Consider the following 14002-nt stretch of genomic DNA (forward strand, 5'->3'; position numbering starts at 1 on the left):
ATACGCTTGGCATAGTGCCTGGCTGTGAACCCTCGTTCCGTCACTCATTTAGGGTCTTGATTCCATGCTTGTGGAAAGAATTTGCAAAATAAACACTTATATATAACATTTAATCTGTTATCAATATTGACTCAATCTGATTAACTGAGACAATTGTTCCCATTTCACAGAGAAAAACACTGTGGTACAGAGAGGTTAAGTAATTTTCTTAAGGTCACACAGCTGAAAGTGACGGTCAGGATTCAAATGCAGGCTGTGAAAACACTAACCGCCCCAGAACAGTGCTCTGCACGTATTTTTTTCCCCTGCCTACAGGTGTGCTGGGGACCCGAGAGAGGGCACTGGGGCTCCAACAGGAGCGGGAGATGCAAGAAGCCTGGAGTCTGACCAGTCACGTGAAGGCCCCAGGCAGGGAAAGAAAGGGAGAGCAAGGCCCACACTGCCCCCTCCCGGCCCACCCCTCCAGGCAACACGAAATGGCCAGTGGACAGTAAATCCTTTATTTCCAAACTATAAATAGACCTGTACTGAGAAAAGACGGCTCCAGGTGATGAGGCTCCAGCCTCTGCATCACCCCTTCCCAACTGCCCCGCAGTGTAAACCCAGTCCCCTCGGAAACCTGCTCTGCCCCTGGAAACCACCACTGGGGCTGGCAGAGCCTAGCCAGCAGCTGAGCCCGGCCCGCTCCCCTGTCCCGCTGTGACTCCAGTGCGGTGTGGGCCCTGCTCTGGTCCGACACTCCCCCCTGTTCGATCAGCTTCCTAAGCGAGTCCCACCACGTGGCCACGCGCCGCCCCCCCCCAGGCCCAGCCTGGGAGAGTCCTGGCCCACCACTCCCCGGCTGTCGTGAAGGGCCCCCAGGGTCCCCAGGCTGCTGTGAGGTGTGAGGCTTGGGAGCAGCCTGCTTCCCAGCGGGTGTCCTGGCCCGTCACTGCTGCCCCTGGGCCACAAAGTACTCCTCCTCATCATCATTGTCGTCCTCCTCCGGCCGGCTGCCCCGGAGCAGCAGCTCTAGGTCTGGGTGGGAGCCCGGCCCCTTCAAGGGTTTAGGGCCACCATCACCTGGGGACAGAGAGAAACCAGCTGTAGACCCAAACATGGTTTCCTCGGTGCCCTCCGATGCGGGTGTTGAGTCACCCACGTCCCACCTATTCACTCCCCCCACTCCCTGGAGACGACCCCTCTTCTGAGTGGCGGTGGCAGAACCCCCAGGCTGACTTCCTGGCAGAGGGGCGGCCTCCGCGGAGGCGGCTGACCTGCGCAGACAGCCACCCCGCTGGAACTGCTCTGGGCAGGTCGAGAGCCACCTGCCTTTCTTGGATGGTGGCTGGGGACCCAGGGCTGGGTCGAGGGGAGGTCGGAGGGGCTGAGTCACACGGGGAGCGTCATCCGAAAAGAGGCTTCTGAGAGGGGCTCTGGTTACCTCTGGAGCGCAGGGCTTTGAGAGCAACGTGCAGGGAGATGCCCGAGAGGCAGAGGGCAAAGCCCAGCCAGTTCAGGAGGCTGATCTGATCTCCCAGCAGGTGAGCGGCCAACAGCAGCGTGCAGACTTCCTGCGGGCAAAGGCAGGAAGGGGAAGCGATCAGGAGGAGGAGCTGGCTCCTGTGCAAGGAGGGTGGACGGCAGGGGCACCGGGCACAACCACAGGGTAGGGCCTGACCTGCCGGAACTCCTGGGGCCTGGGCGGGCTGGCCAGCGGGGCAGAAAGGGGGCTTCCCTGAGCTCAGAGGACCAGGCGTGCCTGCAATGCTTTCCTCCCTTTGTGCTACTAGACGTGACACGGGAGGTGCTCTGCAGTGTTCAAAGAGGCAGACCAGACCCAGGGCTGGGAGCAGAGAGTGTCCAGCCCACAGCCATGTCCGCAGGAGTGAAGGACAGCTGTGCTTCCAGAAGGCACCCACATACGGAGAGCCCAACACAGCCAGAGGAGAATGCAGCATCACCCCAGGCTCCTGAGGGCACACCCTGGCCATGGGGTTCTGCATACACGGTGGCTGCCAATGTGACTGGTGGGATGCTTCGTTCTGAGAACCACAGCTCACGCCTCTTCCCAAGCCCTTTGGGGAGACTTATGATTCTGCTCCAGCATCGGTGTCTGTCTCGTCAAGGAGAAACCGCACCCCACCCCCATGGGCCCGAGCAGGGTGGGGTGAGGGGTGGCAGGGGAGGGGGAAGCCTGAGAGCAGAGGCACGTGTGCTGCCAGGCAGCAGTAAAGGCAAAACAGGCAAACACAGGGCACGTGCGCTAGCACTGTCCCTCGCTGTGACCATGGCAGGCATCACCAATCAATCACGGAACACTTGCCCAAGGAGTCTGGATAGGCCTTCTCAACCCATGGCGCCAGGCCACTGCCAAATGACCGGAGTGGGCATTCATGGTAACATGAGAATGCATCCCAGGCCCGGTGGAGTCAGAATCCCAGCTCGGCCACCTGCTGGCTGTGTGTCCTGGCGTAGGAGCGGCCCACCTGTGAACCCAGGAGGCCCAGCCCCACCCCCAGGGCTGCGGCCACGAGGGGAGGGGTCTCAGACAAGAGCTTGGCACCCAGCACACTAGCCAGGCACTCCTGTCTTCCGTGCTGGGGCCTGGGGCATGGGAGCTGGGACAGAAGCTGCTGCTGAGCTCGGGGCCCGTGCTGTAAGACAGGACTGGGGCCACCCCTGAGGCTGCACCTTAAAAATGCCCGCAATGGAGAGAGTGAGGCTGGAGGTTCTGGAGACCAGGAGGAACTCAGAGAAGCCCAGACCGAAGGCGAGGATCCCTCCAAGGAAGAGGCTCCCTAGGACCCGCAGGAGCAGCCCGGTGTCCTGGAAACGGAAGATCTTCTCAGATGTGGACAAATGGAGACCTGAAAGCAAAGGGAGAGTGGGAGGCCACCAGAGTGCTGGTGTCCTCAGGGTGTGGGAGACCCCACATGGGGCAGTCACATCCCTGCGCACCTGTGCACTCACTGCGGCCCTGAGGAGGGGGATGGGAGGTGGCAGAAAATGCTGTGCAGACAGCCTGACACCCGGGGACCTGGGGAAGCAGTGATGGCCCCCCGAGAGTCTCCGGGCTAGGGCGGAGGGCCTGGTGCTCTGCGGGCTTCCCCTGCCAAGGTGCTGACCTGCACATCTCTCGGAAGGAGCGTGACTTTGCGTGGCCTCTGCAGCTGTGGCAGGTAGTGGGCCAAAGAGAGGTGGGGTGGCCCATCGAGTGAGCGATGAGTGACTACTGTCAGAGCCCTGGGCCCCGGGGCGAGCCCTTGCTCTCGATGTCAGGTGGGACACCATGAACAGGGCCTCATTTTATCCTCCCAAACCTTCTCCATTTTAATCCGGGTCTTGCCATCACACAGCTGTGGGACGAGGCTGAGACGTACCCCCTCTTGGGGCCTGTCCCCCAGTGATAAAATGAGAGCATTTCGAGCAGACCAGCATTTCTCAGACAGACAATATATATTAAGTATAACGTGGGAAACGGTTCTCAAAAAGTAAATGCACACGAATATAGGACAAAGCCTTGTTCTAGAGACACCCACGCAGGCACCCACACACCAAGTCTGGCTCGACTTCTAGAGGATTCCTGGCCCTCCGACACCGTCCCTTAGAGTGACTCCGTGGGTCTGTGCAGGAAAGGCCCCGGGCTAGGCACAGCTGAGACACCTGTGGGGGCTAGAGGCTGGCCGAGCACTTTGAGATTTTAGGAGGGAAGCACCAAAGAAATGCAGAGTGACAGTCCCTCCCAGGCAAACAGCCTCTCGATGTAGGACATCTTGTCTGGTGCTGGGCTCAGCAGTACTGCAAAGGCGTCGGCAAATTGAAGGGAATTCGGGAAAGAGCAACATAAGTAATGAAGGCGCTTGGGGGATTAATTTACCAGAAAAGATTAAAGGAGCTAAATCCATGCAGCTTTGCTAAGTGACGACTACGGGGGCTTCGGGTGTGCAGGGATGGGGAAGGGTGTCCGCGGCCAGGACGGGAGGGAGCGCGCTGGGTGGTACAGGGGGCAGAAGGTGAGGGTGGGGGGAGATGTTAACTGGGAGGAAAAGGAGGCTGCAGAGAAGAAGCTTCCCGGACAACGGGGCTGCATAATCATCTCAGAGAGGTTTGAGACGCTTCACTGCTTGAAACTTAAATGGATGTGGGACAGCATTCTCTGTAATGACCCTGAGGACAGAAGGAAGGGACTCGGGGAAGAAGGATAAACAGGGACAAAGACTCATCTCGAAACCCGGGAGGAAGTACGGAGGTGTGTACTCGCAGCCTAGATGATTCTCCCCGCCTCTCCTCTTCTCTGGGAGGTGACGGTGGGCGGGGGGCCCCCTAGCCAGCCTCCTGCGCTGTGGCCAAGGCTACACACATCATCCCGCACACTTCCACCCTCTGAACTGACGGATCCCACTTCCTGCGATGCCCTGCCCCCGTCCGCCTGGCAAAAGCCCTTCCAGCCTCCACAATCCGTGGCCTGGCAAGTCTTTTTGACTTGGCTTTCCACCCTAGCACCCTGAAAGAATCCTGGTCCTCTCCTCCTTCGAAGAGACAGAACACATCACAGTTAAGAGGAAGGACTCGGGAACCACCTGCTGGAACCCAATTCTGGCTTGTGGGGCAAGGTTATCTTTACTTCTCTGCACCTGCTTCTTTGACCTGCATGATGGCCATAACGCTAGTGCTGCCACAGGGGTTTGGAGGAGTGTAAGAGTTAGTATGTTTAAAACGACCAGAACAGGGGCGCCTGGGTGGCTTAGTCAGCTAAGTGTCTGCCTTCAGCTCAGGTCATGATCTTGGAGACCTGGGTTCGAGCCCTGCACCCGGCTCCCTGCTCAGCAGGGAGTCTGCGTCTCGCTCTCCCTCTGCTCCTCCCCCCTGCTCATGCTCTCTCTCTCAGATACATAAATAAATCTTTTAAAAAACAACCCACATCAGAACAGCCCTGGCATACCTGTCGGGCTGTACACGTCCACTGTCATTATCGTCTGTTGTCTTTTATCTACACTTTCTGTGTATGCATTTCTCGTGCTGGATTCCAGCCCTCTGCTTTAATGTCTGTCCAGCCCTTAGACCAGGCACTGCCGATGGAGGGACCGCATCTTCCATCTCTGTAACCTCTGCAGCACCCATGGAGCTGGGCTCAGAGCAGGGAAGGGGCATCTGTCGTACTGAGGTGCCCCCAAGACGGACGACCCAACATACCTTCAAATATGGCGAAGAGAGGGAAGAGCCCCAGAAACATGAGTGGCTGCAGGTGGAACATGGTGTCAATGGGGTTCTGGAGCCCTGCAGAATGAGGACGGGGTGAGCCATCAGGGTGGCCTGGCCCGCCTCCGCCCGCCTCCCCCCTGCCTGGGCCCGCGCTCACCGAGCTCCGCCTTCTGCAGGAGTATCTGGGTGAGGGTCCAGCGAATGCCGCCGATGAACGAGGCCCCCAGCACCAAGGCGAAGCCCTCCACGTTGAATTGTGTGGACTTGTAGGTGAACATGAAGAGGCCCCCGGCGATGAGGAGGACCACCAGGACCAGAGCCGCACGCTACCAGGATGGGGAGCAGTGGCCACTGACCGCAGGGTCCCCAGTTTCTCCACCCTGGAGCGTGGGCTCAGTAGCTATGTTGGCTGACCCTGTGGCAAGAAACCCTTCTCCCCCGCGACCTCGGGGGTCCCGGCCAGCTCGTTCCCATCAATGTAGGCAGGGCTGACATTCAGTGGACATGTACCCAGCATCCCTAGCTGATCTAAACTTCTAAACAGCTTTCCTACAGCTGGTCTAGGCCCCCAGGAGGTCCCCCAGTACCCTGGACCTAGCAAATAAAGGGTGACTGCCTCCAGGACCCCGCTGCACCTGGCCCTTATCCTTGAACCCTTTCTCCTTCTGTCATTCTTCTGGTCATTACACCTGCCACGCCGGTTGCTAAGTATTCTCAGCAGTGGCCTGTCCTAGGGCCTTCCTCAGCGATAGGAGTTATTGCCAGCTGGGCTGGGCTCGTCTCCTCTGTCACATAGCGACAGGCCACTGCTCAGACACCCCTTTTAGTCTGAGCATCTGTGGGGGTAGGAGGGACCAGGGGAGCTGGGGCCTCACCAGCTCCTCCAGCTTGAAGATCAGGGAGAAGATCAAGATGAAGAGGACAGCGGAAGACTTGGTCATTGTGTACCTGCAAGGACAAATGACCCATGATGCACCAGCGGGGCCCAGGGCTCAGGCCCGCCACCAGGACAGGAGCCCATGGACTGTGCTGGAGAAGGTGGGAGGCTGTGGGGACCTCTGACTTCCCTGAGGGCAAATGGCTCTGCTCAGGGCAGCTGGGCAATCTGGGTACAAAAGATCAAAGGAAGGCGGCCTGAGTCATCTGGGCTGATACATGACCTTTAAATGGAACAAATCTCTGTGACCAAGGGACCTCTGACTATCGCTAGAGAGAAGAGGCTGCGGGTCAACTGTGAGCTCCCGAGTCCTCTTATTTATCTGCCCCTCTGTGACTGGGTTCAGGAAGGAAGGAGGGGAGGAGGAAAAGAGAAGGTGGGGAGGACGCCCCCTGAAGTACAAGGTCAGAGCTGAGAAACAGTCGTTACACGTGCCCCTCTGTGCAGCCACGTGCACCACACCGGCCAGTGCCCCTGCTGCCCGGCCTGATGGGCACCGTTCCGAGCCCCTGGCTCCCCCAGCCCACCGGGCAGGCAGGCGCAGCACCCCTCTGAGCCCGGGGTTACTGCGGGAGCGCTGCCGGGTATCGGGGCGGAGCTGAGAGCAGGGGCTGCTCCCAGAGCGGCCAGCCCACAGGCCCAGGGCTGGACAGGGTCAGACAGAGGGGCCAAGCCTGGAGGAGGGTGGGGGGCGGCTGGGACTCACAGCGAGACGGTGATGTAGAGGAAGCTCCAGTTGGACAAGCCCACGTCAAGCGCCGTTGCCAGTGCTGCGGAGACAGGGGCGCCCGCCGGACACGCAGCCGGGGCGGCCGGCATGGGCGGGCCAGGTGTTCAAACACTTCCATGAGGCCCCCGAGTGCTCCCTGCTTTGCCCCAAACACCCCGGCTTTCTCTCGGGCCCTTGGGCCTTCCTTTCACAGCAACTGAAGGGTTAAGTCCTGGCCAAAAAAGGGAGGGGGTGTCCCTCCAGCATTAGGGCTGCAGGCTGTTCTGACTGGCTAGGGCTGGGGCAGTATGGTCCCCCCGAGGAAGAGTATTAATCCCGTCCGTCCCCCCGAGGAAGAGTATTAATCCCGTCCGTCCCCCCGAGGAAGAGTATTAATCCTGTCCGTCCCCCCGAGGAACAGTATTAATCCCGTCCGTCCCCCCGAGGAAGAGTATTAATCCCGTCCGTCCCCCTGAGGAACAGTATTAATCCTGTCCGTCCCCCCGAGGAAGAGTATTAATCCTCTCCGTCATCCCTTATGAGCAATTCTTCAGAGTGGCTTCTCCTCCCTGAGGATCGAAGGCACACTCCTCGTGGAGGACCTGCTCCTCCAGGATCTGTCCCTGCCACTCTCTCTTTTCTCCCACTTCTCCTCACCAGCGCAGAGCTCCCCGTGTCCCGACACGCTTTTGGTTCCCTTGCAGACCCGCACAGACACTAAACCCTCGGCCATTTCAGCCCATGCTCTGGGAAGCCCTCCCCACTGGGTCTGCGCTGCTCCCCCCCGCCCCCGCCGCCCCGTGCTCCGAGGTGCCCTCATCGTCCCACTGCAGCAAGGTGAGGGCAGGTGTGGCCTCAGTGCGCCTGGTCGAGGCCGGTGCTGCATTGGAGACTTTTCCTGGTGCGTGCCAGCATGCATGTTGTGTGTATGGGGGGGGGGGGCTGCAGAGGACACAAGAGGCAGAAGTAGGGCTGCGGGGAGGCAGACGGGGTGAAGTGGGAGGGGGGGATGGAGAGGGCCTCCACTCCACGCCACCAAGGCTCCTTTTGTCCTTAGCCAACGGCTTTCCAAGCGACCCCCCCGTCTCGCCCCCACCCGCCCAGGGCCAGGGCTGCCCCACGGCCACGTACCTGTGGGAGCTACTCTCCTGAGGTAGTCCGTCCAGCTCAGCACCACGCGGGCCCTGTGGCTGGAGCACTGAACCAGGGCCCTGGACAGGGCAGAGAACAGGAAGATCACGGCCAAGTGCAGCATCGTCATGAAGAGCGGGAAGTGGAAGCTCTGCGGAGCCCAAAGCACAGACAGACCGGCTGGCTTACAGCTCCGCCTTCGTCCGGCTCCCCCTCCCTCCTTGCCCTGGCTGGGGGCAGTGGCGCTAACTCCGTGGTTCATCAGGGCTCTGCAGCGGCCGGGGCCCCCCACCCCCACCCCACACTGCAATCACTTGGGATGAGAGACTTATAGTTCCATTTTGGAGATCATGCCGAGAGCAGGTGGCAGACCGGGGCTCAACTGGACCGTGGTGCGGTCTCCACCGTGTCCACCGGCCCGTCTGCTTCCTGCTCCAGCGCCCCCCCACCCCGGGTCATAACCAGTGCTGGCCAGTGCAGCAGGACCAGTGATTAAAATACTGAAGTCTGGGGCGCCTGGGTGGCTCAGTCGTTCAGCATCTGCCTTCGGCTCAGGGCGTGATCCCAGGGTCCTGGGATCGAGCCCCACATCAGGCTCCTCTGCTGGGAGCCTGCTTCTTCCTCTCCCACTCCCCCTGCCTGTGTTTCCTCCCTCGCTGCCTGTCTCTCTGTCAAATAAATAAATAAAATCTTAAAAAAAAAAAAAAAATACTGAAGTCCCTCTCTACCGGTTGGTAAACAGTTGCTGCCTTAATCCCAAGTTACCCTAGTTCATCCTCGGTGTCTCTCCGGTTCCCAATTTCCCTTCGATCCACCCATTTGAGGGGCACCCCCGGTGTGGCAGGGCTCTAGGGCCCTGTCCCATCGCTAGCGTGACTGGCTTCCAGGCTGATGAGTGGAAGTCCGTGCCATGCTATTGCTAAATATTCGGGGACGCTGCGGCCGTGCCCCCCCCCCCCCGCCCACGAAGCCTCCCGTTACCTTCGTCAGCCACTTGTTGTAGAAGGTGATGCCGATGGAGAAGCCGTAGTAGAGGAGGACCAGCCCCAGAGTCAACACCGCCTTCCACACAAAGGCCACGTCAAGGGCCCACCTCCCCATCCGGGGAAGCTGCAAATCCCTTGCTCTGGGTCAGTGGGGGCGGGCAGCTCTCCCGAAGACGGCCGCGGGAAGCGCCAGCCGAGCAGGGCCACGACTTTCAACAAAGTCTCCTGGCTGGAGGAGTCCTCTTCGCCTCCATGATTCGGAATCATCCACGGAGACCCTGGCACAGGTCTCACCTTAGGGGCTGGTGGCCCGAGCCAACCCTCTCCATGATTAAGTGGATGCAGGGCGTGCAGGTCCCCAGGTCGGAGGCTGGAGGAATGGAAAGGAAGCTTGGGTGGCCCGGCGGAGCAAGGGCTGCCCGATGGGTCCACCCCACCCCTGCCCGCAGGGAGCAGACCACAGCGGACCCAGCGGGGGGCAGGAAGGGGCGCAGGCCCGGCAAGGCTTCACAGAGCTCCAGTCCCGTCCACTCTGTCGCCTCAAGCTGTTCTCCATGAATTGCCGCCGAAGTGACCTTTTAAAAACGTAAATCTGATCATGTCAGATCAGATGTCAGTCCTTCAGTGACTCCCAGGCTCTTATGATAAAGACCAAAAGCCTTCCTGTCAGCTAAGCCGTCCTGACCTGTCCCTGCTGGCCTCTCCAGCCTTAGCTCCGGGCCCTCTGTCCCCATCCCAGCCGCTGCCTCAGTTCCCCAAACACACGGGCTCTCTCCCACTGCCTGGAGGACCAGACGCGCTGCCCACCCTCCATTCCTTTCCCAGCGGACGCTATGCAACTTCAGCTCAACTGTCACCTCCTCCTTGATGGGGCTGCTCCTACGGCTCCCCTACTTTCCCTCCGCTGTACTTGTGCAGGGCACGCCGATCTGAGTGGCGTCTGTCCCCTGGGAGGCTGTGAGCTCCAGGAATCAGGACCCACCACGCACACTGAGTTGTCCACACGGTTCGATGACTCAGTGCAAGAGAGCGGCCACCTGCTTTTCAGGGCGCTGATCCGATCTTTAAGGCACTAAAAATGCACCAGGAAACCAATACCTACCCTGCCCTTGGCCTCTAAGGACCACTCCCATAGCGGCGGTGCCTGCTTTAGGTCTTGCTGAACTAAACCACTCCCCGCCTTTCCATTGAGGCAATCCTAACGAGGGTCCAGAGCACCCAGGCTCTGAGGAGACCCGGCTGACCCAGGTCCACAGGTACCCCACCTGCGGCTTCATGTGTGTGTCTCCAGTCCCCATCTCCGCCTCTGAGACGTTCCCAACCTGCTGAAATGCCACCTCCTTGAAGCCTTCCTAGAACCATCTGATCAGACATACCCTACTTCCCCCACCCCCAGTCCTTTCTGGGAGTAATTTCACTCAGCTCTGGACACTGGAAGCTGGGTTATCACTGCCCTCCCCCGAGGCAAACCGGGAGCCAGCATAAGGCTTTGCTGGAAGGATATGGTAGGGCTGCGCTTCTCTTGAGGGAACTTTGGAAACCTGTGGGGGTGTTTTTGGGGAACTCTCTTAGCTTTTAGGGATATGATGGGGGGGGGGTCTCTGAGAGTGTCCACATAACTAAGAATTGCTCCGCAGCCTTTGTAACTTTGACAACCCATGCAGGTCTAAGACTCACCTATAATTACCTGAACCTCGAACCCAACTGTTTTTTTTTTTTTTTTAAAGTAAATTCTACCCCCAGCGTGGGGCTCGAACTCAAGTCACGTGCCCTAGTGACTGAGCCAGCCAGATGCTCCAAGAACCCAACTGTCTTACCTGTGATGAAGAGCAGTTTTTCTGTGGTTCTACTATGCACTGCAATTTCCAAGAGTATGTTTGCCACGCACGTGATTCTGCTAACGAGTTTGGAGAAAGCACACCATCTACAGCAGCGGCCCACACGGCTGCTAGCACGCTCCCCGAGGCCCTGCGGGTGGTGGGAGCGCGGGCTGCCTCACTGCTGCTTCTAGCTTCCTTGTACCCCGAACGGACGTCCTTAAACATACTCAATTCTCAATGACCTTTTCTTATCAGTACGCTGACACCTCCCCGCGCCTCCCGAAGAATCCCCATGGCCTACTCGTCCGTCCATGCTGGATGTCTAATACCAGGCACTCACCCCCGTCCACCCAGCACGAACTCCCGAGCCCCAGGAGCTGTCCAAACCTGCCCCTCTTCCCACCCCAGCCGGTGGCACCTCCACTCACCCGGTTGCTCAGGCCAGAAATTTTGTTCCCACCCTGAGTCCTCGCTCCCTCAGCCCACATTCAAACAGCAAGTATTGTCATCTCAGTCTTAAAAAAGGATCCCCAAATACGGTCACATCTCCCGACCACCACTGCCCTCCAGGCCACCAGCCTCTCTCCCCCACACGACAGGTTAGTCTCTTCCACTTCTCCCCGCACCTCCCGCCCGCCGGCTCCTGCTTGTACAGCTAGGCAGTGGGGTACATGGGCACCAAACCTATGCCTAACAGACCTTAAGGCCCATATTCTTTCCCCTACACCCGGGTTTCTCCATCTTGGCATTACTGATACTCGGGGCCAGGTAATCCTTTGTGCATTGTGAGATGTCTAGGAGCAATCCTGGTCTCTACCTACTCGATGCCTAGAGCAGCCCCCTCCTCCTCCTCCCAAGCTGTGACAACCGAGAATGTCTCCAGACAGGGCCAAATGTCAGGGGGGCAAAAGTGCTCCCTGCGGAGAATGATTGCTCACACCACACAGGCAACCACAGGGCCTTCTACCTTTAGTACCGGCTCTCCGTGGCTCCCGCCCACCGCAGAGCGGTCTGGACCTTTCTGTGAGTCAACTTCTCGCATCTTCTGCTTTTCGTGCAGTTCCTGCTCCAACACTGCAAGCTGTGCCACCCCCCTCTCACCTCCTGCTCAAGTCCCAGCCTTCCTTCAGCCAGTCCGGGTCCTCCACCTCCAGAGAGTCCCTGTGATTACCCCAGCCAGCAGGGAGCACTGTCTCCAAGCTAACAACACTCATTCTCTTACTGTCATTCTGTCATTTAACCCCAGACACAAAATCAGCCTCAGCTAGAAGGGCTCTTGGAAATCATGTAGCCATTTACTCAATGGTCATTTATTAAGCACCACTGTATGCCTAGCATTGGAAATAGAGATACGATAAGGTCCCCACCCCTTTTTTATGATAAGGAAAACCAGGCTGAAAGGGGCAAATGCTCTTTTTCACATCTCATTGCCAAGAAGGGAATTCCAGATTGTGCATGACTTTCCCCAGGGGGCAGCCTAGCGGGGAGCAGCAGGCACATCAGGCTAGACTTGGTGCACAGCCCCCCCGCAGCACCTGGCTCCCCTCAAGCTCTGTGACTGTAACATGGGCTGTGCAGTTTAGTGCTACCAGTGTGGGCTTGGAGTGAGAAAGACCTGGGATCCAGTCCTGGCTCCTCTATGAACATCGGGACCCCCGAATGACCTGAACTCTGGACCTCAGCTTCCAGTAAAGGAGGATAAAATCATCTGCCTCTTGGGAGGGGAGCCGATGGCATCAGGTACAGCGCTTGATGGTGACTTGTGGCACAGGCTTACAACCCTCCTGGCCCCCTTACAGCAAAACTCCCCCAGGGTCCCCTGCACTACTGTCCCTACTCTCCTGCCACCCAAACTCACTTCAGCCTGTCCCCACTGCTCCACTGAGTCACCACACCTTCCACCTTGCTGCCCCTCTCAGGACCAAGTCTCTGTCTTCATCGGCACCTTACAGAACTGACCACTTCCTCCTCCTGGTAAAGCCTCTTGGATGCCACACCATACTCTCCTGCTTTTTCTTCTGCTTTTCTGGACTCCTGGCCTTCTTTGCTGGCTCCTCCTCGTCAACCAACTGGTAAAAGTTGAATACCTGAGGGTTGGATCCTGGCTTCTCTTCTCTTCATTCTCCCTTGAGTAATCTCATCCCATCTGACAGACATTCCAGTGATTTCTACATTCTTTCCATTAGCCCTACCCTTCTCTGGCAGCTCCAGGCTGGTACATCGAACAGTCTACTTGGTAGCTGCACCCAAGATACCTCAAACTGAAGGTGTCCCCAACCTATTCCCAAGTCATTAGTAAATGCCAGCACAATATACCTGGTTTAAAGCCTAAGCCCCCAAATGAATGATGAACTCACCCTTGACCACTCTGTCCTTCCTTCCTCCAATCCTATCCTGTCAGATCCTCCTCCCAGATCCGTATAGACCAGCTACCTGTCTTCGCCTGCGCTCGGCCATCAGCCTAAGCCATGTTGATCTCTCACCTAGGGACTGCAGCGGTCTCCTAACTGGTGTCCCTGCTTCCTCCTTCCCCGACAGCCTGGAGTCCACACAGCAGCCTGAGTGAAGGCTTACTCACCGAAAGCAGACCACGCCCTCAAAGGGCGAATCCCAACCCCCTAGCAGGCCCTTCCACCATCTGGCCTCTGCCCGTGTCTGCAACCTCGTTCTCCCGCCACTGCCCCGGAGCCCGCCACGCTGGCCCCTGGCCGCTCGCCAGGCCCATCGAGCCTACGTCCTTCTTTGCACTGAACATTCCCTCTTCCGCGGACCTTTGCTCGGCTGAACCCAGCTCGAGGTCCCGCTCCTCATCCTCTTGGCACCTCCCACCACCTGACGTTGCCCTGTTTGCGCACGTGTTTATTGCGCGCCCCACACTCCCACCCCACCGCGGGATGCCGCCTCTCGGAGGGCTGGGTCGCGTTCGCGAAGTTCTGTCTGGGTCGGGACCCTGCCCGTCGCCGCACGCGCGCGAAGCTCTGGGGAAGCGCGCCCGGCAGGCGGCCGGGGAGGGCGAGTGGAGGCCCCGGCCCCTTCACGGCGCGAACGCGGAGGCCCGGGAGGGACAGGAGCCCCGGCGGGCCGCTGCGCGCAGAGCCCGGCCGGGACCCCGCTCCCGGACCCTCCCCCGCCCTCGGGAGCGCGCGCAGGGCCCGCGGCGCGCCCACTCACCTCAGCAGCGGGCGCTCCGGGCTGGATCCTCCCGCCGGAAGTGCGAGGCCGAGCGCCGGCGCGC

General features: G+C 59.1%; 1 protein-coding gene across 2 annotated transcripts; it reads right to left on the reverse strand.

Annotated features, from left to right (window-relative positions):
* Positions 1–481: 481 nt before the first annotated feature.
* Positions 482–14002, reverse strand: SLC35C2 (solute carrier family 35 member C2). 2 transcript variants are annotated; one of them, XM_040638414.1, is made up of 11 exons: positions 13939–13954; positions 10765–10915; positions 8943–9317; positions 7962–8112; positions 6828–6891; positions 6060–6132; positions 5342–5510; positions 5176–5259; positions 2674–2849; positions 1424–1553; positions 482–1062 (listed from the first exon to the last, which is right to left on the reverse strand). In XM_040638414.1, the coding sequence occupies exons 3-11, from the start codon at positions 9060–9062 to the stop codon at positions 929–931; spliced, it is 1101 nt and encodes a 366-aa protein (XP_040494348.1). In that variant the 5' UTR covers positions 9063–9317; positions 10765–10915; positions 13939–13954; the 3' UTR covers positions 482–928. The 2 variants fall into 2 exon arrangements, with proteins under 2 accessions (XP_040494348.1, XP_040494349.1); XM_040638415.1 differs by lacking the exon at positions 10765–10915 and having other exon boundaries at positions 13939–14002.

Source organism: Ursus maritimus, unplaced genomic scaffold (assembly GCF_017311325.1).
Source record: "Ursus maritimus isolate PB19 unplaced genomic scaffold, ASM1731132v1 scaffold_22, whole genome shotgun sequence".
NCBI classification, from domain to species: domain Eukaryota; kingdom Metazoa; phylum Chordata; class Mammalia; order Carnivora; family Ursidae; genus Ursus; species Ursus maritimus.